The 26,810-nt window shown below is 37.5% G+C and overlaps 1 protein-coding gene across 1 annotated transcript in view; it reads left to right on the plus strand.

Annotated features, from left to right (window-relative positions):
* Window positions 1-5,699: 5,699 nt before the first annotated feature.
* FAP (fibroblast activation protein alpha) overlaps window positions 5,700-26,810 on the plus strand; it is an 80,732-nt gene continuing 59,621 nt past the window's right edge. Inside the window, exons 1-4 of the mRNA XM_004004657.5 lie at window positions 5,700-5,817; window positions 6,148-6,232; window positions 25,012-25,110; window positions 26,068-26,162. Coding sequence (XP_004004706.3) covers window positions 5,812-5,817; window positions 6,148-6,232; window positions 25,012-25,110; window positions 26,068-26,162 — 285 coding nt within the window. The 5' untranslated portion in view covers window positions 5,700-5,811. The remainder of the gene's footprint in view (window positions 5,818-6,147; window positions 6,233-25,011; window positions 25,111-26,067; window positions 26,163-26,810) is intronic.

A 26,810-nucleotide genomic window follows, 5' to 3' on the forward strand; every position in this document is an offset into this window, starting at 1 on the left:
GGATGGCATCACCGACTCGATGGACATGAGTTTGAGTGAACTCCGGGAGATGGTGATGGACAGGGATGCCTGGCGTGCTGCGATTCATGGGGTCACAAAGAGTTGGACACGACTGAGCGACTGAAGTGATCTAAACTGAGCTGAATCCCATGCTCTCTCCATCTCTCCATTGTTATATGTCTTATCCTTTTCTTCCTTTTCCAATCAGTTTAACCGTGTTTTAGAAGCAAAATAATTGATGTATATGTTCATTCTCACATTTTGACCTGACGTGAAATGAAGTGACCTGAGAATCTTTATAATTCTTTTATAAACAGTTTAGAATGTGACTGCATGTATTTCTTCCCCCTCCTCAATTATCGCCATAATATGGAATCAGTTAAGCTTCCATATACATCCCAGATGATTCCCTCACTTCTCATTGTTTTGGCAACTATAGTATAGATACCTTCACCCCTTTCCTCTACCATAGCCACTTACTTCTGTATCCACGCCCACACCTTTGTCAGCACCTTGCACTGAAATCTTAAACTGAAGCCTGCTCATTCTGAGAACAACCTCTTTATGTCCTATTCTATTACGGGTCTCATCAAGATATCCAGCTTATTAGACCACCTAATTTCTCCCTTCTGTTTCACCTTCTCCTAGATCCAGTCTTGATTACATACCCCAATCGCTACACCTATATTGTGTATATATACCCTCCTATCAGAAACTTAAACATGGGCCAATCAAATTGTATTATAGGATAAGACTTTTTAGGTTCATGTGGTGTCTCTACCACCCAGATAGCTCATGAACACATAATCATAAGCTATGTAACTTTGAGGAAGTTATTTAAATTTTCTTTGCATCCATGCCCTTGTGTTTCAAATGAAGAACATAATGGTACTAATGTTCTGAAGGTGGAATGAGAAAGTACAAGTAAAGTGCTTAGAAAAATGTCAGGATTAATACATATCCAATAAGCATTACCTATTAATAGTAATATTCTTTACTGTAAAAATACTAGTGAAAGAGCAGTCTAGTTCAGTTCAGTTCAGTTCAGTAGCTCTGTCTAGTAAGTTTTATCAAAGTGTATAAAACACACACTCAATTTAAACTATTTAATATAATCAAGCCTACTGATTTATTACTTCTAGGAAAATGTAATATTTGCATTTTTAACCTGCATCTAAACACCCAAAGAAATAGGTTGTTTCTCTACTTTTTATTTCCTAATCCAACTTTATTGTTAACTCTCTGGGCCACCAAGGAGACCTTGCCCTAATTATTAGAGGATAATAAACACTGGCATCTAATTATAACATTTATTAAGAGAGTAGGTATCAATTACAAACCAGAAGGCATGTTGCTTCATATTCTCCCTCATGTAAACAACTGGAGTTTTAGAAAATAGATCAGATTCAAAGGTAGTTTGAGTTGTACCATTTGTCATCAATGCTGTTACACCACATCTTCCACATCTATAATTATGTGACAGTTGCCCTGAGCTTGGACGATATTAGCTCTTCTTAGTTTATGATGGATATTCTGGTGAATCCCTTAATTTAAACAGATCCCTGGAGGGATACCTTCTGAGCTTAGGCATCCTGTAACTATTGCTCTGATTACTAGACCTCGATTCTAATAAGACTCTAACCAAGCTGATATTTTGGACGCAGACCCTATAGAGTAAGACTGAGATCTTTGGAGTCATGTGTAACAGTGTTCTCTGAAGATGTGAGGACTACACATATTTTAGCTCTAATTATTCTACCATCATACTCGGATGCCTTTCAACAGAAAACTCAGTAAGATATTAATTAAAAATTTTACTTATTTTTTTAAGAATATGTTTATTAATCAATATATTTTTAAAAATTAAAAAAAATAAGCTTTGGAATCAACTTCAAGACTTATCACAAAGACTCAATATACCATAGTAACAATGGTTCCTGCTGGAATCTTGGGCAAGTTATCTAATTTTTCAGTTCTCCATTTCCTTCTCTGCCTTTGGTTCTCTTGTTAGAGAATCATTCTAATGAGGTAACTAGTTTTTGTTTGGTAACATATTAGCAACCAATTCCAGATCATTTGTTTTCATCTAGATGTGAGGTCTTTCTTTTATTCCCCCAATATTCAGGACACTGGTATGAAACACATTTAGGAACTTAATTTGTAAAAGAATACCATCTTTAATAAGATACTGCTCATCCTTTTCTTTTGGAGAAGGAAATGGCAACCCACTCCAATATTCTTGCCTAGAGAATCCTGGGGACAGAGGAGCCTGGGGACTGCTGTCCATAGGATCGCACAGAGTCGGACACGACTGAAGCGACTTAGCATGCATGCATGCGATCATTAAAATGGGTTTTGTATGAGTTAAAGGAAATGTATTAATGCACTTTGTACAAAACAGTTGACAGAAAATTTTTAATGAATGTGAGAAGTCAAATGGACAGGCATGGCCTTCTTGGGAGCAAACTTTTATTTTAGAGTTATTGCTCAACCTTAATAATATGTTTTAGCTTTTGATTAATGAAAGCATCTCTCTTTATCTCACTACCCCAAATTAAAAAGACAAAATCCTTATTTATGCTTTCAACATTGTCTTAACCTTCACACTCAAAGAATATACAGCTGAATATGTTTTCTGGAAAAACATCTAAATCAAAATCATTTTGGCAGACACAGTAGCTATTAGTAAATAGTTCTATTGCTACTAAATAGCAAGCTAAGGATTTATGTTATAGTTAACTTATCCAGTGGGCTTACTAAAATGCAGTCATATTTTAAATTAAAACATGTAAGTTCCATCTCTGATAAAAGCTCACTTTAGTCTCTAGTATCCTAATACTTGCGCTTAATTGTTTACAGGCCAAAGTCATACTTTCCATTTTATCAGCAATGAATAGGTCCAGAATTGCTAAATGAGGAAAGTCTTAGTCTCAATAAAAATAAGACTTAGACTTGAATTAAGGATCACAAACATGTGCCATGTTGACTTTCTGTCTCTCTTCCTGGGTCCATGTAGCAATCAACAAACCCACCAGGGCACTCTTGGGCACTTTTTCCTACTAAACACAAAGCCAGCTTCAGGTTCATTCTCAGCAAGGGCTCCAGGAAAGGAAAAGAAACAAATATGTAAGGACTTACTTGCCAGGTGGCACAGTGGTAAAGAATACACTTGCCAATGCAGAAGAGGCAAGAAACACAGGTTCAATCCCTGGGTTCGGAAGATTCCCTTGGAGGAGGAAATGGCAACCCACTCCAGTCTTCTTGCCTGGAAAATTCTATAGACAGAGGAGCCTGATGGGCTATATAGTCCAGGGGGTCATAAAGAGTCAGACATGACTAAGCATACACACACACACACACACGCACACACACACATGCACACACACACACACAGTTGCCAGGCTTGTAGAAGAATGTAAGTTTCCTGAAGACACAGAACATAGCTTATTCATAATTATTTCCACCCCCTGGCTTATTCATAATTATTTTCCCCAAGAAATGTTAACTGGATGTTAACTAACTATATAAAATAAGGATATATTGAGTTTCCTTAATGTTTAAAAAATGTTAGCATAAACATTTGCATTTTGAATCTAAAAGGAGAAAAAGTCAGTAAAGATGCTATAATATTAAAAGAATGTAAGTTATTTTTGTGGGAGTACTTGTTTGGATGAAAATTAGAACACTTACACATTATCTCAAAGGGATGGATATGTGTAGTTCTGTTATAAGCAGTGTATCCCTAACTCACTTTTATTTCTGTAGTCAGTCTCATTTTTCTTGAAACCTTTCAAACAAGTCAGAATCTTCCAAAATTTGAATTACCCAACCGCCCAAGGAAAAAACAAACAAAATTAAAGAAACATGTTTTAGCCTCATATTTTCCCTTCTCACTAAAAGTTTCAATCAAAACTTTTTCTTCTTAAAGCACTCAGATTTCTTCTTAGATTCTGTCAAATGAGTTTTTTATAGAGACCCACACTTGACTGCAGTCCTAAGTGGTACCCAGGCAAGTCACATGTCAGTGCATTTTTAATTGCTAAAGCCAAGAGTAACCATTTTAATTATGCCCTGATCATTTACTACAGTCAGTTTCTCTTCAGGATGTAAAGTCGTGGAAATAACTCACTAAAAAGCACTTGGAGACTTTGGAGCCTTGGCAGCTGGAACAGAACTTCTGAGAATGCGCTGTGTGAACTTTCCAAAGAAGGCAATACATGTGAGAGGACCCACATGGTAGCAGCAGTTCATTTGGAACCTGGCTGGTGGCTTTTATCTTGGATTTGAGGATTTCACAAGCACATGGAGATGCCTACATGTACATAGCACAACTTGGATGTTTATCTCAATGATTGCTCCAGTTTGCAAAGAGCTGGCCCCATCAACTGCAAAGGAGGGAGGGGCGCCTCTCCAACCTGGGGTGGCTACATCTCGCTGCCAGTAAGTGCTTCATGACTCATTTTCCTCAACAGAATTTTCATAAGGCTGGAATTCAGGGAGGGATGTCTGGAGAATGTCTGAAAGGAAGTTCACAAGCCACTGTCCTGCACTTTACTGGAGAAAACCTTCCATGGTAGTCAGACCAGTTGACTAAAGCAAACAGCAAAAGATTTCAGAAACACTCACCATGAAGTTTGTTTTAGTCAGGTTGAGACCCATGAGTGGGAAAAATACACACAGTAGGTTAACAACTGTATTTATGAGGAACAACAGAATCTATCCAAAAGAGTTACATTGAACCAGCCAACATACGCTAATAAACTTGTATGTGTGTGTGCACGTGGATGTGTGTGTGTTTTAATTCAGACCGATGTCAGATGATGTCAGGTTGACTGATTGCTTGGGATTTATGCAAATTTAGCCAAAATGAAATTGTATGTAAGACTTACTTCTTTTTTCACATGCTTTTTATTTATTTTAAAGGCTTTATAATTACTAACTGTTCTCTCTCAGAATATATTCTGAGAGGGAAGCAAAAATATCACTTTTGCAAAGCCATGTTCATTCTTTCAAAGGTCTGCTGGTAAATTATTCTTACTGATCTTTCCATCTTTCTGGCCTGTGCATACACACCTAACCCATACTAAATTTCACCAGATGGCATTTTAATTCTTTAAAGTAAAGCAGTCGTGGGTTTAGACAGTTGAATTTTTAAACTTCTGTATTTACTGAAAGTGCATATGGTGCTATATGGACAAAGAAATTGTGCTGAAAGAAAAACATTTCTGTCTGCAGTACCTCATAATCTCCCAGAGAAAGAAAAATTGCAGTAACATGGAGTCTGTCTTACAAAATCTTATGTGGCTTTAATCTTCTTCCTCTGCTAAAAGTTAGATACATGTGTATTATACACACCTTAAAGTTATATTTTAAATTCTTCTTTTGGTTGCACATAAAAAAGGTTATCCAAAACCCCATGACTTTCCAATATGACTCATAAGTGATTTCTAGAAGAAAATGAAACATAAACCTAAACTTGTTAAAAAAATATTTTAAAAAACCTCTGTATGTCAGCGTAAGCAGATGTTGGTGTAGAATTTACAAGGATAAGAAGGCTATAAAATCTCCCTTGGGCCACTCACAGTTCATTTCAAGGCCAAGAACGCCCCCAAAATCTGTTTCTAATTTTACAGAAATCTTTTGAAATTTGGCACGGTTTTCGAAAGTCCGTGGAAAGAAAAAAAAAAGAAACTTGCCCTAGCTTCGGCTTCCAACTACGAAGACAGACCTGCTTCTTTCAACGGTTTTCACAGATCTGGTGACCCACGCTCTGAAGTCAGAATTAGCTAACTTTCAAAAACATCTGGAAAAATGAAGGTTAGTATATGCAGCCTCAGATACTGCTAAAGGATGGGGGCTGGCTGAATTGAGCACAATCAGAGTTTTCTATTGTTTAGAAGGTGAGGATTTGTACATAAGTATGTACTTCCTGGAGTGGGTTAGGATTGGGAAGTTGTTCTAAATATACTGTGGAAACATTTCTCCTTGCAGAGCTGGAAGAATTCCAGCAATTATAGCCAGATCAGTGGAAGACAATCAAAAGCTTTACGGGGAGGGAGAAAGCAGATTTAGGAGTAAACAAAATCTTGCCATTTCTACTATTTAGCAGAAACCATTTATATGTCTAATTTTCTTTATTTTATGTAGACATGGTTAAAAATTGTATTTGGAGTTGCCACCTCTGCTGTGCTTGCTTTATTGGTGATGTGTATTGTCTTACGTCCTTCAAGAGGTAAGAATTTTCTCTATTTTGCTCTGTCTGCCTAGAACAGTTTGGAAAAAGCACTAGCATGGTGACAAGAGATTGAACATTTCCTAAGTGCTTATTTTCCAAAGTAACTCTGCTATTTCTAAGAAGACATGTAAGCTCCCAGGTATGTTGTTGAGCAACCAGAATCACTGAGGAATTGAAGGCATAGGTAGCAAGAGATTTCCAGTATTACTTCTGCAATAGAAAAACCCGAGCACTCTTCTGTAACACCCCGACGTCTCTCCAAAATACATGCTAAATTCCAAGCTTTGACAGGCCTTTAGAGACAGTATTTTTAACTAACATTGCTTTTCATTATTGGATTGCCTCATGGAAAGTAAAGATGAGTAAGAATGGAAAAGTTAAAACAGAATCTATGGAAATTTTTATTATGAGTCTTTCCAAAAATTTAGGGAGGCAGTCAAGAATAGAGATCTCAGGAATAGCTGCATAGAAAAACTGAAATTGTTGTTCTAGATGCAAAAGCCAAGAAAATCCAATTAGAAGACTAAATATTATTAAGCAAGCATTATGTTTAGTTTTTAAATTGACCCTTTTTAAACAGGCTTAGATAACATTGATCTCACTTTGCTAAAATGCAGGAGACTGATGCTGGGGCTAGTTTGGATTTAAATTAAGACTTTGTTTATAAACCTTTCTGTGATATCAGGGACATAGGTTTTTATGAAACTATGTAAAGAAGCTTATGATCTAAAACAGGAAAAATGTACAATAATAACATGTCTAGCTTTGGAGTCTAGGGAAAGGGAAAATGTTTGCCCCAACATTAAAAGCTTATGATAGCTTGTGATAGCTTATGATAGCTGAAGTGGGAAATACCTCTGGTTAAAAGCTAACTGACAATAATGGAAGAACAGTGACAAGCCTTTAGCTGAAGAAAGTATGAGTTCTGAATTATTTATCGCTTTAAAAATGAAATATAGGAAAATACTTTGAAAAATTAAAAATGCTCATGAGATTTGCACAGAATTACAAAATAAGGAAGTTAACCAATAAGATAAAGGCAATATGTCTTCAGTGTAGATCTTCAATACTCATTCCTCTCTGCTAGCACAAGATTATTCTGAGGCTGTTGATTGAAAGAGATTGTGTGAGTCTGTATTTTTTGTACTTTGTCAAGTTAAAATTGTTTTCAGACCAGTGTCTCACCTCATTTTGGGGCCGTATTTTTCTCAAAACAGCAGTGGTCAGGTAGTGGATTAGGTCCTATCCTATTGATTCCTTGGATGCTAATACATGCAAAAATAACACCTAATTTTTAAAGGAAACTCCCCAATACTTGAAATGGATATTTTGCTCCATCAGAAACAAATGTGTGGGGAACACAAGTGTGTGGATTTTAGGGGAACTAAGATCCTGCATGCTGCTCAGGGTGGTCTAAAAAAAAACAGTCAAGGAAAAGTATGTGGATTTTATGGTGAACCTGCCTCCATGTCTAGAGGCAAGGGTGAGTTGCATTTGCACTTTGGAATTTGAGTCATTATTTCCATAAGAAATATATGACAGTTATAGTATATAAAAGTAAGAACATTTTGAGAAACTTAAAGACCCACTTACAAAACACTCCTTCATGTGTTTGTTGTTGTTTAGTTGCTGTTCAGTCATGTCTGGCTCCTTGCGATCCCATGGACTGCAGCACGCCAGGTTTCCCTGTCCTTCACCATCTTCTGGAGCTTGCTCAAACTCATGTCCATCGAGTCAGTGATGCCATCCAACTATGTCATCCACTGTCATCCCCTTCTCCTGCCTTCAATCTTTCCCAGCATCAGGGTCTTTTCCAATGAGTCAGCTCTTTGCATCCGGTGGCCAAAGTGTTGGAGCTTCAGCTTCATCATTGTTATATATTGACAAATGAAGTCCCACTAGCTAGTCCCACTCAGTTAATTGAGTTTCACCTCTGCCCATCATTGTGCTAGTTGGGGAAATAAGGGCACTGCATTTAGACTTTCATCTGAAAGCATGATTAAGAACGCAGTATGGATGCTCAGTCATTACCACCAATATGGGATCAGGCATTCACTTAGACCACTGGGTCACTTAAATCACCAGGTCTAAGTGAAATAAGAAGAGGAAGGGCTTTTCCAAGGAGAGGGTAGGTCCCAGGAACATCAGTCTGGAAATTAAAAGAGCTTTGGGGGAATTAGGCAGGATTTTAGGAACAAATAGGGCAATGGGGTGGTAAAATGAGAAAGATCCATTTAGCTCACTCACATAATAATAAAAATAACAGATAACTATTTTGGGACTTCCTAATTTTCTCATTTTTTATTTTTACCCAATGGGAAACACACGTGAGTTCCCACACCTTAGACCAAAGCTGTCCTAATTGGCCTACTCCCCTCCAACCGATTCCCTTTCTTTTCTCCTGTCTCTATTTTTTCTCTTGAGGTTCTTCTTCCCAAGCATCATTCCTCATCCTATGTGAAGATACAACCACACCAAGAGTAGAAACTAAGCTTCTCATCTTTCCCTCTTTTTCGCCAACCCTGAGGACAAACACAAGACTTTTTGGTTTAAGAGATATGCAGAAGTGACAAAATAAAAGCCAGACAAGCAAAAACTAGAACTGGAAAGTAACAGAGGCTCCAGAATTTCTCAAGTAAATTCTATATGGCCTTGCTTCATGATTTACAGTTTCTGAATTCCTGAACCTTTGTGAAAGGTCTTATGGGAGCTATCTGCACTTTTCTTGATTTCAAACTGAACTGATAGAGTTCACTACATGAGCAAACACTCAATAAACATTAACTTTTTTTAAACAATTGCTAACATTTTGTGGCAGCTTAATAAATGGTAGCAAGCATTTCATTGTGTTCTCCATCCTAGTACACAAAGATGACAGCTCCCTCTGTGTGATGTATTTTTTTTTTTTCTCTCAACGGTGCTCTTCTTAAGTCTTAGAGTAGGGAGTAGTTATCCCTGAGTAGCATCCGTGTTCCTATCTTCCACCTCTTTGGATCAAAAATGAATTTTTTCAGGAATTTTGGTTGCAAGGGAAGGATATTGGCAGCTCTAAGGCAGAAGCAGGAGAGAAGAAATGAAGAAGAAAGGAAAAGGAAGCTGAGGTGGGTGGGAGTAGAGAATAAGGCTGAGTGAGGCAGAAATGAAAGAGAGATTATGAAGTGTGGAGAAGTCGGGTTCTTCTGGGCAGGGCTTCCAGTGCCTGCAGTAAAAGGAGCGCCACCTTTAGCTAGCGTAGGTTCAGATCTCCTTGAAGGCCTCTCATCGACCTCTGCATACTTTTCCTTTTATTATTTTTTTATTGTTGGTTTTGGCCTGCAGTATTTTATACAAACTTGCATTAGTTGTCAATTTTTTTAAATCATAAGATTTCACATAAAAATGTAGATTTTTTTACTTCTTTTTAAATATTAGATCTGACAACATTGGACCCAGAAGCAGCTGTTGTCTTTAGGTTGGCAATGCATTCTCCAGTTTGCTACATACCCCAATATAAAATAGAAAATGGAGAAAAACTTTCAGTTTTATTTGCATAAAATAACATATTCACTTACAACATCAAATTGACTCTTATAAACACTCGGATTTTTAACTCGTGAGCCAAAGAAGTTATGGTGTTCCTCTTGTGATTAAAAATAACCATCTACTGAATATAAAACAAAAACAAAAACAGAGATTAGCATCCCATAGTTATCCATTATCCACAATGCCTAGTCCACTGTGACTTTTGGATACTTTGGTTATTTGTTCAACAGTTATTTATTGAGTACCTTCCGGATACCAGGCACAGGTATAAGGCATGAATGACAATTCTCTGGCCTTACAAAAGGACAATCTGACAATAAACAAGTAAATAAATGAATTAATAGAATATTTCAAATTTGTAAAAGTGCTACAGAAGACAACTGGAGTGGGGCTGTGTTAGACATCCAGGGCTGCCATAACAAAATATCACCTGGGTGATAATAAAAAAAATCAAAATAAAGCCTGGGTGGCTTAAATAACAGAAGTTTCTGTTCTCACAGTTATGGAGACTGGAAGTCTCAGATCAAGGGGTGACTGGGTTTAGTTTTTCTGGAGGCCTCTCTCTTTGGCTTGTAGGTGGATGCCTTATTGCTTTGTCCTCACATGACTTTTTCTGTGTGCATGTGCACTCCTGGTATCTCTTCCTCTTTCAGTAAGGACACCAGTAGCTTCACCAGATTAGGGCTCCGCTGTGTGTTCCTGTGTAATCGTAATTACTTTGTTAAAGCACTCATTTCCTACAGTTCCACTGAGGATTGGAGCTTCAGTTTATGTATTTTGAGGGGACAAAATTCAGTTCATAACAAAAGTGGCTAGGGAAGGCTTCTCTGAGACGATATTTCAGCCAAGACCTAAAGGGCAGGAAGGATGCAAACTGGAGGCTAGATCCTCACTGCAGAGGGAAATGCAGATACAAAGTCTCTGATGTAGGCAAGTATTTGGGAGGTTCAACCTGTGCGGCCAAAATCATGTAACCAATGAACACAGGAAAATAGGTATATACATATAGACTTACGAGTATAATACACATTTATAAACTGTATAGTGATTGCTTACTTAGGTAAGTAATAACCTTATATAATTATTTCAGAAGATAATCTGAATTCACAGATGATTTAGACAGAATGTGGATCAATATTTTATAAAGACAAGTATCATTTAGAATGCCTATATTTTCAGCAGAAATCCATTGTTATTATTACTATTAGTGTAACTATTACTAGTACTATAATCTCAACAATCATTCTTTGTAAAGTAAGATATATATGAGACCAAATTATCATCAAAGGAGATGTGAATTTGTTTTTAAGGCTTAAAATTTTCCCAGTATCAACATTCAGAACTGTGAAACAGACTCCCTCAAACATCTTAAGAGTTTTAAGCTTATTTATTCACTGTTCTTTTGGAAGAAATATGGGGAAGTCTAAAGGGCTAAGGAAAAGATTTAGAAAGTTCATGGACCTAAAAGAGTTTTTGAGTTGAGTATAAATATATCAGCCTTGCAGATTATATTTCTCTACTTTGCTCTTGGATTTTAAAATCACAGAGGATGAATCTTGGCAAATTATTTTTCAGTTTTGCCAAATTCTAAATAATTTGAAAACAATCCAAGTTTTTGCATGATTCCCGTATTGCAGAGGAGTTTACCTGTCTCTGATTTCCAAAGTGAATTGTGTTACAACTTACACAAGAATTTATAGTCATATATACACCTTGAAAAAAACAGGTTCTAAAGCTCTAACGGGGAATACGGAATCAAGGCTAAAGATTTTTTAACAACAAGAGACAATCAAACAGCCTTAAAATCTAGGAACTTGCTAGGGTAAATTAAAATAATATCTCCATGGGATAATCAATATTAATGAGTCTTTTATTTACTTATTGCTTATTTTATGTAAAGCAAAGAACTTACTTTTAATTTCAGTATCCTTGTGAATTAACAAAAATTATGTAGTAAAAATGGAATAGCTTACAATCCTTATTAACCTTTATCCCTGTGAATAATAAACAAATAGAGTTGCTTCATATCTAAATTAAAATTTTCTCCAATAGATTATGATTTTTATTCTTGGTAGAAAAACTGATGCGATAGTACTCCTTAAAGGAACAGGTTAGAAAGACTGTATGTCAAAAAAAAAAAAAAAATCAGACAACTTAGATGAAGAGAACAAATTTCTATAAAGATAAAAACTACCACAATTTACTCAAGAGTAAACATAAAACCTGAATAGAATTATAACAACTGAGAAAATTGTTTTAATGATTTTAAAACTTCCCACAAAGAAAACCCCAAGCCCAGTTGACTTTTCTGGTAAACTCTAGAGAACATTTTAAGAAGAATTATTATCAACCCTTCATAAACTCTTTCAAAATAAAAAATAGAACACTTATCAATTCATCTTTAAGGCTAGATGCTGTGATACCAAAATCATACTTCTTTACATTACAAGTAAAGAAGTTACAGACCAATAGTAGTTACAGAACAATATTTATTATGAATATAAATGGAAAGATCCTCATCATACTACTAGCAAGCCAAATCCAGTAATATATAAAAAGGATTATTCACCAAGATCAAGTGAGATTTACCCCAAGAGTATAAGGTTTAACATCCAAAAATCAATTACTATAATGTGTTATATTAATAGAAAAAGAGAAAAAAAAAAACATATGGTGATCTCAATAGATACAGAAAAAGGATTTAACAAAATACATCCCCCTTTCATTATGGAAACACTCAGCAGACTGGAAATAGGAGGAAGTTCCCCTATCTAATAAAGGGCATCCACACACACAAAAAAAAATCAGAGTTAATATCACACTGGTGAAAGTCAGTGCTCTTCCCCAAGATCAAGAATAAGATAGCATGTTAGTTCTTGTTTCTATTAAATGTCTTATTGACAGTTGTATAGGCTTCCCTTGTGGCTCAGGTGGTAAAGAATCCACTTGCAATGTGGGAGACCTGGTTTTGATCCCTGGGTTGGGAAGATCCCCTGGAGAAGGAAAAGGCTATCTATTCCAGTACTCTGGCCTGGAGAATTCCGTGGACTGTACAGTCCATGGGGTCGCAAAGAGTCGGACATGACTGAGAGACGTTCACTTTCACTTTTTGGCAGTTGTATCCAGGGCAATTAGATAAAGAAAGAAAGAAAATTATCCAGATTGGGAAGGAAGAAGTAAAACTATCTCTGTTTATAGATGACATGATCTTGTTTATGGAAAATCCTAAGGAATTCACTAAAAAATAATGGAACTAACAAGCAAGTTGAGTAAATTTGCAAAACACAAGATTAATATATATAAATCATTTCCTATACATTAGCAATAAACAATACAAAAAGATATAAATAAATGAAAATAAATCCTATATTTATAGATCACAAAACAGCATTTTAAAGATGGCAATATTCTCTAATATGTCTGCAAACTAAATATGACCCCTATCCAAATGACAGATAATACTTTCTGCAGAAATTTATAAGGTGATTCCAAAATTCATATGGAAATACAACGGATCCAGAATCAGTTCAGTTCAGTCACTCAGTCGTGTCTGACTCTTTGCGACCCCATGAATCGCAGCACGCCAGGCCTCCCTGTCCATCACCATCTCCCGGAGTTCACTCAGACTCATGTCCATCGAGTCAGTGATGCCATCCAGCCATCTCATCCTCTGTCGTCCCCTTCTCCTCCTGCCCCCAATCCCTCCCAGCGTCAGAGTCTTTTCCAATGAGTCAACTCTTCGAATGAGGTGGCCAAAGTACTGGAGCTTCAGCTTTAGCATCATTCCTTCCAAAGAAATCCCAGGGTTGATCTCCTTTAGAATGGACTGGTTGGATCTCCTTGCAGTCCAAGGGACTCTCAAGAGTCTTCTCCAACACCACAGTTCAAAAGCATGAATTCTTCGGCGCTCAGCCTTCTTCACAGTCCAACTCTCACATCCATACATGACCACAGGAAAAACCATAGCCTTGACTAGACAGACCTTAGTTGGCAAAGTAATGTCTCTGCTTTTGAATATGCTGTCTAGGTTGGTCATAACTTTTCTTCCAAGGAGTAAGTGTCTTTTAATTTCATGGCTGCAGTCACCATCTGCAGTGATTTTGGAGCCCCCCAAAATAAAGTCTGACACTGTTTCTACTATTTCCCATGAAGTGATGGCACCGGATGCCATGATCTTCGTTTTCTGAATGTTGAGCTTTAAGACAACTTTTTCACTCTCCTCTTTCACTTTCATCAAGAGGCTTTTTAGCTCCTTTTCGTTTTCTGCCATAAGGGTGGTGTCATCTGCATATCTGAGGTTATTGATATTTCTCCCGGCAATCTTGATTCCAGCTTGTGTTTCTTCCAGTCCAGCATTTCTCATGATGTACTCTGCACAGAAGTTAAATAAGCAGGGTGACAATATACAGCCTTGACGTACTCCTTTTCCTGTTTGGAACCAGTCTGTTGTTCCATGTCCAGTTCTAACGTTTGCTTCCTGACCTGCATATAGGTTTCTCAAGAGGCAGGTCAGGTGGTCTGGTATTCCAATCTCTTTCATAATTTTCCACAGTTTATTGTGATCCACACAGTCAAAGGCTTTGGCATAGTCAATAAAGCAGAAATAGATGTTTTTCTGGAACTCTCTTGCTTTTTTGATGATCCAGTGGATGTTGGCAATTTGATCTCTGGTTCGTCTGCCTTTTCTAAATCCAGCTTGAACATCAGGGAGCTCATGGTTCACGTATTGCTGAAGCTTGGCTTGGAGAATTTTGAGCATTACTTTACTAGCATGTAAGATGAGTGCAATTGTGCAGTAGTTTGAGCATTCTTTGGCATTGCCTTTCTTTGGAATTGGAATGAAAACTGACCTTTTCCAGTCCTGTGGCCACTGCTGAGTTTTCCAAATTTGCTGGCATATTGAGTGCAGCACTTTTAAAGCATCATCTTTCAGGATTTGAAACAGCTCAACTGGAATTCCATCACCTCCACTAGCTTTGTTCGTAGTGATGCTTTCTAAGGCCCACTTGACTTCAGATTCCAAGATGTTTGGCTCTAGATTAGTGATCACATCATCATGATTATCTTGGTTGTGAAGATCTTTTTTTGTACAGTTCTTCTGTGTATTCTTAACTATCTTGAAATGGAAGAATGAATCTGCCTGCACTGCAGGCAGATTCTTTACCCACTGAGTTATTAGGGAAGCCCACAGCATCCGGGAAGCCAAAGGACAGACATATCCCCTAAAGAAGATATTGTGCTTGTTGCTGAGTCACTAAGCCGTGTCTCTTTGTGACCCCATGGATTCAGCATGCCAGGCTCCCTATCTCCTGGGGTTTGTTCAAACTCATGTTCATTGAGTCAGTGAACCATCCAACTATCTCATTCTGTCACCCTCTTCTTCTCCTGCCCTCTTTCTTTTCCAGCATCAGGGTCTTCTCCAATGAGTTGGCTCTTCCCATCAGGTGGCCAAAGTATTGGAGCTTCAGATTCAGCATCAGTCCTCCCCATGAATATTCAGAGCTGATTTCCTTTACAATTGACTGGTTTGATCTCCTTGCTGTCCAAGGGACTCTCAAGAGTCTTCTCTAGCATCACAGTTCAAAATCATCAGTTCTTCAGTGCTCAACCTTCCTTACGGTCCTACTCTCACATCCATACATAACTACTGGAAAGAAGATATGAAAGTAACCAATAAGCTTATGAAAAGAGACTCAACATCATTAGTCATTTGAAAAATATAAATCAAATTCACAATGAAGGGATTTCCTTGGTGATCCATTGGTTAAGAATGTGGACTTTCACTGCAGGGGGCCCGGGTTTGATCCCAGGGAATTAAGATCTTGGGTGCCAAGAGATGTGGCCAAAACAAACAAACAAACAATAAAAACCAAAAAAAAAAAAAAAAAAACCACCCGCAAAGAAATACTAGAAATGAAATTGCAGGTGTAGCAAACAGATATCCATTACAGCCTACCTAGTGAGACATAGCTTAGCCTTGGAGGTTGTAGTAGAAATAGAGAGGGTAGAGAGAGATTTTGGACATAGAATTGTCAGACCTGGATGCTAGACAAAGGTGGTAAGCAAAGAGGGAAGGCAAAGATAACTTACAGGTATTTAAATTGAACAATGAAGTGGATGACAGTGCCACTGACTTGGAGAAATCTGGAGCAGCAGGATGGAATTCCTGTTTTTCTGAGCTGTAGACATACTGATTTTGAAGTGCTTGTGAAATACACAAGTGGAAATATCATCTAGGATTCAAAGAAGAAATCCAAGTAAATTCAATAAAAATTACATCACAATTTAAAACAGAAATTAGAGGAAGATGAGCTGGCAAAGGAGACTGAGTGGGCCTTCAAATATAGACCAGGTTTACTTTCATCTTCAGGGTCACCAAAACATTTGTCATTTAACACCACATGGCGCTAGTGATAAAGAACTCACCTGCCAATGGAGGAGACTTAAGAGACGAAGATTCGATTCCTGGGTTGGGATGATCCCCTTTAGGATGGCATGGCAACCCACTCCAGTACTTATGCCCAGAGAATCCCACAGAGAGAGGAGCCTGGTGAGCTACAGTCCATAGCATTGCAAAGAGTCTCCCATGACTGAGGTGATTTAGCAGGCACGGAAAGTAGTAAAGATCACAGGGTATGGTCAACACAAAGCATAAGAACACAGTGCATGCATATGTTCTCAGCCACTTCAGTTGTGTCCAGCTCTGTGCCCCTGTGGACTGTGGCCTGCCAGGTTCCTCTGACCGTGGGATTCTCTACGCAAGAATTCTAGAGTGGGTTGCCATGCCATTCTCCTGGGGATGTTCCTGACCCAGGGATTGGACCCGCATCTCTTATATCTCCTGCGTTGGTAGGTGAATTCTTTACCACTGAGCCACTTGGGAAGCCCCTTTCTGCTCTAGAGATTGGGGGCGGGGTGCCCATTTAACATAGCACAACAATGACATAATACACAAAATAAACTTTTAAAAACCTGACAATTCCTTTGAATAACTTATGTTGTTTAGTGTTATCTACAGAGAGAACCTTGAAATATTCTTTCAAAACCAAGAGCTACTACATTCTTCAGTGAGACATTAAAAGCTTTATAGCCATCTCTTTGCTAATATTTGACAAAGATCAAATCATCTCATTTTCTCTTAATGTTCATTTTGAGGTATAATTATCCTACCTCCCCTTGTGTGCTGTTCGATTTTTGTGTTTGTTTTGTTTTGTTGTTGTTTTATTACAGTGAGCATTAACTTTAAATCAAAAGGTAATGGTAAAGCACCCAGTCTCTAAAATCAGGTGGAGCTGGATTTAAACCCCAGCTCTGTTATATATTAGCAAGTTATTTTAACTCTCTTAATTTCCATTTTCTAATCTTCAAAATGGTGTTGATAATAGTACTTATATATCAGAGACTTGCTGTGAGTGTTTCATGGGACTATACATGTAGAGTGCCCCATACACAGAACTTAGTATAACCCTTCTTGTTACTGGTCTAAAGCTACCACAGTGCCATTTCTTCAAAGTTGTCAGCCTTTGCCCAAATATAATATTAGTTTTAAATAGTTTGTTCCCCACCCTTTTATTTCTAGCATTTACTCCTATGGTGCTCACTCCAGAAATAAACATGACCTGATGAGATGGCTGGACATATTGCCTATTGAGGACAGTATCATTGTAGAGCAAGCAGAGAGACAGATGCAGTGTGCCTGGAAGTCCATGTCACTCCGCTGAGATGGCCTCATAAGCATCAGTTTCAAAATCAGTATGAAAGTGAGAACAAAAAGACCCACCAGCCATTCATGAGCCCGCTTAATAAACCATGTTTTCTCATTTAGTTTGTGATGAATATTAGAACTGACATCTGATGTCTCTGCTCTGACAGTTATTGCCAGTTTTTCAAGACTAGAAAATTAAATGACAGAAATAGAATCCTAATAAAGAATAAATACAAAATTTTCAGAAAGAATTAGGAGAATAGTGAATCATTACTTGTGAATTATTTCTGTGAATTGTAATTTCTTGGATTTGTAATTGAAATAATTCCCATCTTTGTTTTAATAAGTTGAAAATGCAAATAATTATTGTTAATTAGAGTGTTTAAGCAGTGTATGAGTAACTGTAAAGATGAGCCAAATTGACTCTAAGGGCGCTATCAGGAATTAAGTGTTAAGCGAGTGTCAGTTACCAGTGGGAGAAAGATATGCTCTCAGAATTCATTTCTACTTCTGTTCAACTACTTTGAGTTTAAAAATTTCAGATGGCAAAACTAAACTTTCAAAATAATTAACAGATTATAATCCAGTATTAAAACATTATTTAGAAAAAGTAATGAAAATCCACGCATTCAATTTTTTAGGTGACTAGAACTTGTTTAGTGTGATTGATGCCATAGTGATGCATTTTATACTGATTTACACATACAAACACACACACACACACACACACACACATTCAAAACACTAGAAAACAATGGCTCCTTCCCCTATCATTGGTTTCCCTGTTATCTTGTTTAAATATAAGCTATGGCAAGATCAGTCCCCTTGCCCTTTCTCTATTCCTTAAAAGTCAGCAGAAGGAATATACCTAAAGAAGAATCCATCTGGCAATGAGCAAGAGGACTGAATAGAGACAGAAACATTAAGAGACTCTGAACATTCCTTGAAAGCCACGATCAGCATTAGCTGTGGGGAGTCTGTCTGTGAGATGTAAATTGCTATGCAGGCCAGATCTAGCCACCTACCAGGAGTTCATAGGCAGTGAGAAATTCAACTGATAGGCACAGGAGAACACTGAACCAAGTAGATTCAGTGAAATCACTAAATTTGGATTCTTTGAAGAAGACTTACCAGTGGGGCCTGAACAAAAATGAAAATCAGGGTTTTCTCCCAAATTCTGAATCAGTAGATTTGAGATAAAAACTAGGAATCTGTTTTTCAAACAAGTGCTCCAGCTAACTCCAAGGACAAAATTTTGATATATTTTAAAATGATGTCCAGGTAGAAGAGTTTATATATGAAATTTACAACATGGACAGGATGGTAAATAGTAAGGGCAGGTGTATCTTTGGAGGAGGATTAGTAAAAAAAAAAAAAAAAAAAAAAAAACACCTAAAATAAAATCTGTACAGTTGATTTATTTTTTCATTGAACAAATATTTATTTTTCTTCCACTATATGCCAAGCACAGTCCTAGCTGGTACAAAGAACCAGAGATTAGATTGGAAATTCTAAGTACATGTTTTATAACTTACTATGTGACCCAATCCATCATCTTAGAGCAGGTATATTACTCTATTCTATTATGAACGTGTGGTCATTTTAAGCAGGAAGAAAAGAATGCCTGATGTAAATTTTCCCCCATCTGATTCAGTAGAATCAGCCTGACTCCAGGACAGGCTGACACCTTTTGCTCTCTGGTTACACTCCATGCAAAGTTAGGAGTAATCACCTATCCCAAAGCTGTGCCACAAACCCTATTTCCAGATAAACACAGCTGGCTCCTCTTGATGCGTTCAGTATAACATCTTATCTCTTCCTGGGTGCTGGTGGGGCTATTATCATTATGATAATTGGCAGTATAGTTAATGCATATTTAAATTGTTTCATAGATATTGAGTCAATATGACATATGTTAAGTTCTCTAGATCATTAGCATTTATAGCTACTATCAGTTCAGTTCAGTCACTCAGTCGTGTCTGACTCTTTTTGACTCCATGGACTGCAGCATGCCAGGCTTCCCTGTCCATCACCAACTACTCCTGGAGCTTACTCAAACTCATGTCCATCGAGTCAGTGATGCCATCCAACCATCTCATTCTCTGTTATCCCCTTCTCCTCCAGCCTTCAACCTTTCCCAGCATCAGATTCTTTTCCAATGAGTCAGTTCTTCGAATCAGGTGGCCAGAGTATTGGAGTTTCAGCTTTAGCATCAGTCCTTCCTATGAATATTCAGGACTGATTTCCTTTAGGAATGACTGATTGGATCTCCTTGGGACTCTGAAGAGTCTTCTCCAACACCACAGTTGCATAGCTACTATGCACCCATTTAAAATAAATGACCGGCTGAGAAGTAATATGACATATACACTTACTCTCACATAACTTTCTTGGATAATCTAAATTAGAGGTTTCAAAGAGTAAATAACTAATCCTTGAAATCTTCTTGAGAAATCTGATAAGAATCAATGTGATTGTTAATGTTAAACAAAGGAAAATGAGTAGGAATTTTAAAATAATTTGAAATTCTTGTTTTTTAATAAATTTATTTATCCATATGTGTGATATTAGTACTAACTGTACTTACGATCATGATTGGACTATTTCAGTTATAGCCCTAGGATGACCAAGATGTTCCAAGTATAACTGATGAATTCCATTACTTTAGAATAAAAATTAACCTTTATATACTAATTGTTTAATATGAAACTGCATTTCCTATATTGTCATGGGACATTCAACTTTAAGGAATCCAATATGTTTCACTTTTTTTCCTTTGTGTGCCATTTCTCAAGGATTCTCTGTTCCTTATCAGTTCCTATTCTGGGAACAAGTGGAGCTGCACACAGTTCTCAGGACTGAGATCATGGGAAAGGGTACCTGCCTGGATTCCTCTCAGTGGCTCCCTTCAATGACTCTTTTCAGTGTCAGTGACCTTGTATGTATTAGACTATCCATTTTGTTACAATTGATGGGATTTCATCCTTTGTAATGACTGAGTAATCATTTTACTAAATATATAAGCCTGCATTTCTGCTAATAAAATACGCTTGTTCCACTAGAGACTTGGGTCCCCATGTCATTCTTTCTCTCTCTCCCTCTGGCTAATTCTCTGGAGCATAGAAACCTGCCAAACTCACTTTCCTGCCCAGGCTTTCAAGACCTCTTCTGGAGGATGCCCTGTGCCTCCGTGAGTGGTGCAAGCCCTGTCCTAGGGCTTTATTGGTTCTCTGCCTAACCCAGGGAATACTAGCCTCTTTCTCTCTTTTGGCTTCTTATCGTTGACTCCCCACCACCAGGCTCTGGTCCATTAAAGGACCGCAACACTATATTGTGATTTGGTGTGTTTGTGCTTAGTTACTCAGTTGCGTTCGATTTTTTGCGACCGCATGGACAATATGGTCCCACTGGTCTCCTCTGTCCATGAGATTCTCCAGGCAAGAATACTGGAGTGGATTGTCATGCCCTCCTTGCTGTGATTTTAGTAGATATTTTTAAAAATCTCAGTGGCCAAATTAGTTTGGGAAACACAGTTCAAAAATATTTATTTCAAGAATATGATGAGCTATGACAATAACAAAAGCTAACATTTGTTGACTGCCAAGCATAGAGTTAAATGTTTCACTTGAATTAGCTCACTTAATTTAACCTTCTACAAAAATGAAGACTAATTATAGCTAAGAACTTCTCAATTAAACATAATTGCAAGTAAGGGAAATTATATTCAAGGACACTTAAATAAGAAAATATATGTCATTAGCCATAATCAAAGCATTATTCATGCTAGAAAAAAAAGATGTCACCAAGATTATATTAATTTATTGAATTAGTAACTAAAAAAGTTTTAAAAAAGTAATTACCTAAGTTTTCTTGGTATTCATAATACAGGGATTCACTAAGGTAAGTTTTTTTCATCTGTAAGTTCAGTATTGTGAAGACACAAATTAAATACATCTCAGAAGAAAATAATTTCCACTGTAAATAGTACTAGAATTTTCCCTTGACTATTTAGAAACAGATTGCAATTTGCTCTTGAAAGTTAAATAAAATCAAATTAAAATATTTAGCAATTATACTAATGCTATTGTAGTAAAATGGTATTTTATTCATTGAATGGGAATTACCAAATCAGTGGTATGAATTTTATACAAGATCATTTAATTAATTAGAAGTACTTTCATTAGAAATAATTGTATAGCATGTAGAACTTTACTTAGGATGCAAAGTACCTGTACAAATGTGATTATTAGAATAATCTAATTTCATTCATTAAGTATTTAGTGTCTGGTTGCAAAGGGGTTCATCAGTCACTCATGTTCTTCTAGCTACCAGGATAATGTTTAGTAAATTAAGATAACTCATGGTCCTAATAAAAAGTTGAAGCATACTTGCTTCAGTGTGAATCAGTTAAAACCTCCGAAAATGCTATTATCCAGTTGGTCCCTTGGACCTTATCATATGGCAGTTCACTTATGTGATTGTATAGTTAATAGAGCATGTTTTTTCTCAAATTCCAAAATTTAAAGTGGTAGACCTGGAAGGTATTATCAACATTTTCTAGTCCAGTCCTTTACATTATAGGTGAGCAACTGTGATGTCAGAGATTGTCTTACCCAGTATAGGAAATTGGTAGTAGAAACATTCTGTCAAGAAGAGTGCACAAATGTCATCCATCCACCCATCAATCCTTCATTTCATGTATTCATTCATTCAACAAGTATTTATTAAATGCTTACTATGTTCTAGACCCTAGGGATATGGTGGTAAACAAAACTAGACATGGTCCCTGGCCTTACATGACTCTTTTGAGAATACAGTGGGAGGTAACAAAATGTGAATAAAATAATCACTCAAATGCATACAAGATAACAAACCAAGACAAACGTTCTTTGAAAGGGGAACCTGACCTATGGTACTGTATAACAAGGGAACCAGACCTAAACCAGGGGGTCAGGAAGGGCTTGCTAGAGGAAGTGGCTCTTATATTAAGCACAAAGGGCTAAAAATAAATTATATGGAGAAGGGAGAGGGTGAAAAGAAGTGCAACGGCTCTAGAGAAAGAAGTAAATATTTGAGGAACAGAAAGTCCAGCATGTTTGGAATCTAGAGGTAGTGAGAAAAGGGCAAGAAAGGGCCGGAGAGATAGATCATCCCAGATCAGCTAGGGCCTATCGTCCAGACTAATGCTTTTGTTCTTTATCTTAAGAGTCTTGGAAAGTTGTGGAAGAGTTTAGCAGGAAGATAAAGTTAAAGCTCATATTTCACAGCTTTATTTTTACATGAGCAAATACCAGATTTGTATATCCTATTCAGAGTATAGGACACTTTCCTCCATTTTGATTCTATAAGTGATGGTCTGGAGAAGGGGTAAGGTAGGAGAAATGGAGAACAGGAATATGGATGTGAAGAAGGATTGGAAGTTGGTCACCACAGTTTCTGGTGTAGCAAACTGTTGCCAAGCTCTACAATGACAGAGTACATCATGAGAAACGCTGGGCTGGAAGAAGCACAAGCTGGAACCAAGATTGACGGGAGAAATATCAATAACCTAAGATATGCAGATGACACCACCCTTACGGCAGAAAGTGAAGATGAACTAAAAAGCCTCTTGATGAAAGTGAAAGAGAAGAGTGAAAAAGTTGGCTTAAAGCTCAATGTTCAGAAAACGAAGATCATGGCATCTGGTCCTACCACTTCATGGGAAATAGATGGGAAAACAGTGGAAACAGTATCAGACTTTATCTTTTTGGGCTCCAAAATCACTGCAGATGGTGACTGCAGCCATGAAATTAAAAGACGCTTACTCCTTGGAAGAAAAGTTATGACCAACTAGATAGCATATTCAAAAGCAGAGACATTACTTTGCCGACTAAGGTCCGTCTAGTCAAGGCTATGGTTTTTCCAGTGGTCATATATGGATGTGAGAGTTGGACTGTGAAGAAGGCTGAGTACTGAAGAATTGATGCTTTTGAACTGTGGTGTTGGAGAAGACTCTTGAGAGTCCCTTGGACTGCAAGGAGATCCAACCAGTCCATTCTAAAGGAGATGAGTCCTGGATGTTCTTTGGAAGGATTGATGCTAAAGCTGAAACTCCAGTACTTTGGCCACCTCATACGAAGAGGTGACTCATTGGAAGAGACTCTACTCATTGGAAAAGACTCTGATGCTGGGAGGGATTGGGGGCAGGAGGAGAAGGGGACGACAGAGGATGAGATGGCTGGATGGCATCACTGATTCGATGGACGTGAGTCTGAGTGAACTCTGGGAGATGGTGATGGACAGGGAGGCCTGGCGAGCTGCGATTCATGGGGTTGCAGAGTCAGACACGACTGAGCGACTGAACTGACTGACTGACTGACAATGAATTTGGTCTGCGAATGGAAATCACATTTGAAACATATAATTGTCTTGGAGGGTTCAAATACACCTGAGTTTTGCTTATGGTTTGCGAACTACTTTAAGTTAGTTCTTACATGGAAAACCTCTACTCTTGGAGTTTCCAAGGTTATTGTATAGATGATGTGGTTTTCTTTTCTTCTGGTCCACTTTGTCTTTACAAAAATCCCGAGCCAGGATAAGAAATTATCTGCATTCATTAATGTCTCTCTTGAGATGTCTGAAGGTAAGGATTCTGGCTGATGTCACCTGACCAATTGGGATGCTTAAATACATCATTTATAAGGCAATAGAAATCTAAGTCAAGCATGTGTGAGGAACTACAAAGAACTGCTTTAAAGACTGAGTTTTTAGTCAACTGTGCATGGGCTTCCCCTGTGGCTCAGTGGTAAAAAATCCACCTGCAATGCAGGAGCTGCCAGAGATGTGGAGGCAATCCCTGCATTGGGAAGATCCCCTGGAGGAGGAAATGCAACCCTGCCCAGTATTCTTGCTTTGAGAACCCCATGACAGAGAAGCCTGGTGTGCTACAGTCCATGTTGTCTCCAGAGTCAGACATGACTGAAGCAACTAAGCATGCATGGTCTGCAATCTCAGTTTTGTAAGACCTAGAGCTGTTGGAGCCTCATCTCACCTTCCTTATTAAAAATCTCTGAAAGTTCTTCACTACCTGAAGAATAATATCCCTGCTGCTCAGCATAGTCTCCTTCACACTTCTCAAGTTTTTCCTACAACATGTTCCTTTCGGGCAATCAAACTACTTCTCTAAGCCTCGTTAGCCTCTCTATAAGAAAGGAAATAATACTCATAGTCATTAGGACAGGAGTTAATGGTGCTGGTGGTAAAGAATCTGCCTGCCAGTGCCGGAGACAAGAGATGTGGGTTCAATCCCTGGGTCAGGAAGATCCCCTGAAGGAAGAAATGGCAACCTACTACAGCGGGTTCTCTCTTGTCAGGAGAATCCCTTGGACAGAGAAACCTAGTGGGCTACAGTACATAGGGTCACAAAGAGTAGGTCATGACTGAGCATCTGAGCAAACACACAAAAAACAAGGGTTTAGCAATGGCCGATCTTTTCTGCATATAATATCTGAGAGATATCTGAGTTATTAATCTTCTTTTAAGTAATGATATGTTTCCTCCTGCCCCAAAGTTCACAACTCTGAAGACAGTGCAACACGAGCACTTACACTGAAGGATATTTTAAATGGGACATTTTCTTACAAAACATTTTTTCCAAATTGGATTTCAGGTAAGTGAATTATTTTTTATATTTTTTTAAATGTGTGATTTTAGTGTTTTTAGTGCCAGCACATCTCTATTGTAACAAAAGCCACCTTAGTTGAAATGGATTAAAAGAGCAATTATTTCGATAAGTCAAGTGGCCACCAAAGCATTTTTGACAGAACTACTTAGACAGGATTTGCTCACTAATAATGATGCCAGTAGTAGTTTTAGTAGAACAGTAAAATCTGAGAATGCATTGTTAGAATAAGCTGAGCATAGGCTATATAGCTTTTCAGAATGGGAAATAACCACCTATTTAAAAGAGGTCATGAGAATTTTACAAAGGGAAATTCCATTGTTAATTCCATTGTTAAATTCTTAGATAATCCAAGAAATGAAGAAATCCTACCCTGAAGACAAATCCTTTAAGGGCCATAAAATTGATATTTGCATATAGTTTTTCAAAATAGTGTGTTGTTAAGTGAATCTAATCAAACAAATGGTAAAAGAAACTAAATTGCATACATTATAATTTATATCCAAAATGCCACTAAATGTTGAATATTTTTGTTTTAGAAAATAACATGCATATAAATAGGCTTTAAACTAAGCAAAAACAGCCTAAATGGAATGTGTGTATATATATATATATATTTGCAAAAGAAACATGCCATTTTAACTAGTTTATTCTCTTTATAATGCAGAGAAAATCCAAGTTTATTCCTAATCACCCTGAACTGATAAAATAAAGCTTCTACTGGCAAATACCGCATTTTTGTATAAAGTAGAGGAAAGCATCCTTTCCTCTCTTCCACCATCAACTTATTGGGTTTTTTTTTAACTTATTTTAAATTTGACAAAGCAATGTATACTGGACAGAGAGGAAAAAAATTGTCTATAAAATAAGAGAGGTGTTCTTTGTTATAAATGTGTTTCTTTCGAGGGAGATCATTTCAAGTTTTGTTTTCCTTCTTGTTTAAAGGACAAGAATATCTTCATCAATCTACAGATAATAATGTAGTATTTTATAATATTGAAACAGGAGAATCATATACCATTTTGAGTAATACCACCATGGTATGTATCCACCATCATCTTCCTCCTCAAAAGCCTCTGCCAGCTCTTCACTGACCAAGGAACAGAGTTCAAACTCGGAGCACCTGATTTGGACCCAACTTGCCTTCTCAGATGTCTCCCACCGTAGTTATCCTCCAATTCTCTCTTCTAGTCACACTAGGTTACTATCCTTGCCTCCTCAATTACTAGCATTTTTCTTCCTCTGTAGAATTAGTATCCCGTGAGATAAGAGGTACAAACTCAGTTCTTCTGGCCAGGCAAATTGAGTTCAGATCCTCGCCCTCATTTACTAGTTATGGGGCCATGGGGGTTCCACATTCTACCATCCTCATTGTGCCTCAGATTCTTCTTCTGTGGAGTAGGGATAATAACACCACTTTGGGTTAGTACAAGAATTAAATAAAGGAACATTTGAAAGTGCTTAGAACAGTGCTCAGTAAGTGCTCAGTGACTAGTCCTATGGTACATACGCACACCCTCTTCTGTCCTAGACCCTCGGACCTCCTACTTTCTCTACCCTCAATAGCCTAGTAATCTTTTAGCCAAGCTTGACTGATATTTCTCCTTCTCTGAGCAACAAATGATCCTCTCATTTGCATTTAATCACTTTTCCCTCAAAATTTTTGCAATGCTGTATTTACCTCTCTC

The sequence above is a fragment of the Ovis aries genome, chromosome 2 (assembly GCF_016772045.2).
Source record: "Ovis aries strain OAR_USU_Benz2616 breed Rambouillet chromosome 2, ARS-UI_Ramb_v3.0, whole genome shotgun sequence".
In the NCBI taxonomy this organism is placed as follows: domain Eukaryota; kingdom Metazoa; phylum Chordata; class Mammalia; order Artiodactyla; family Bovidae; genus Ovis; species Ovis aries.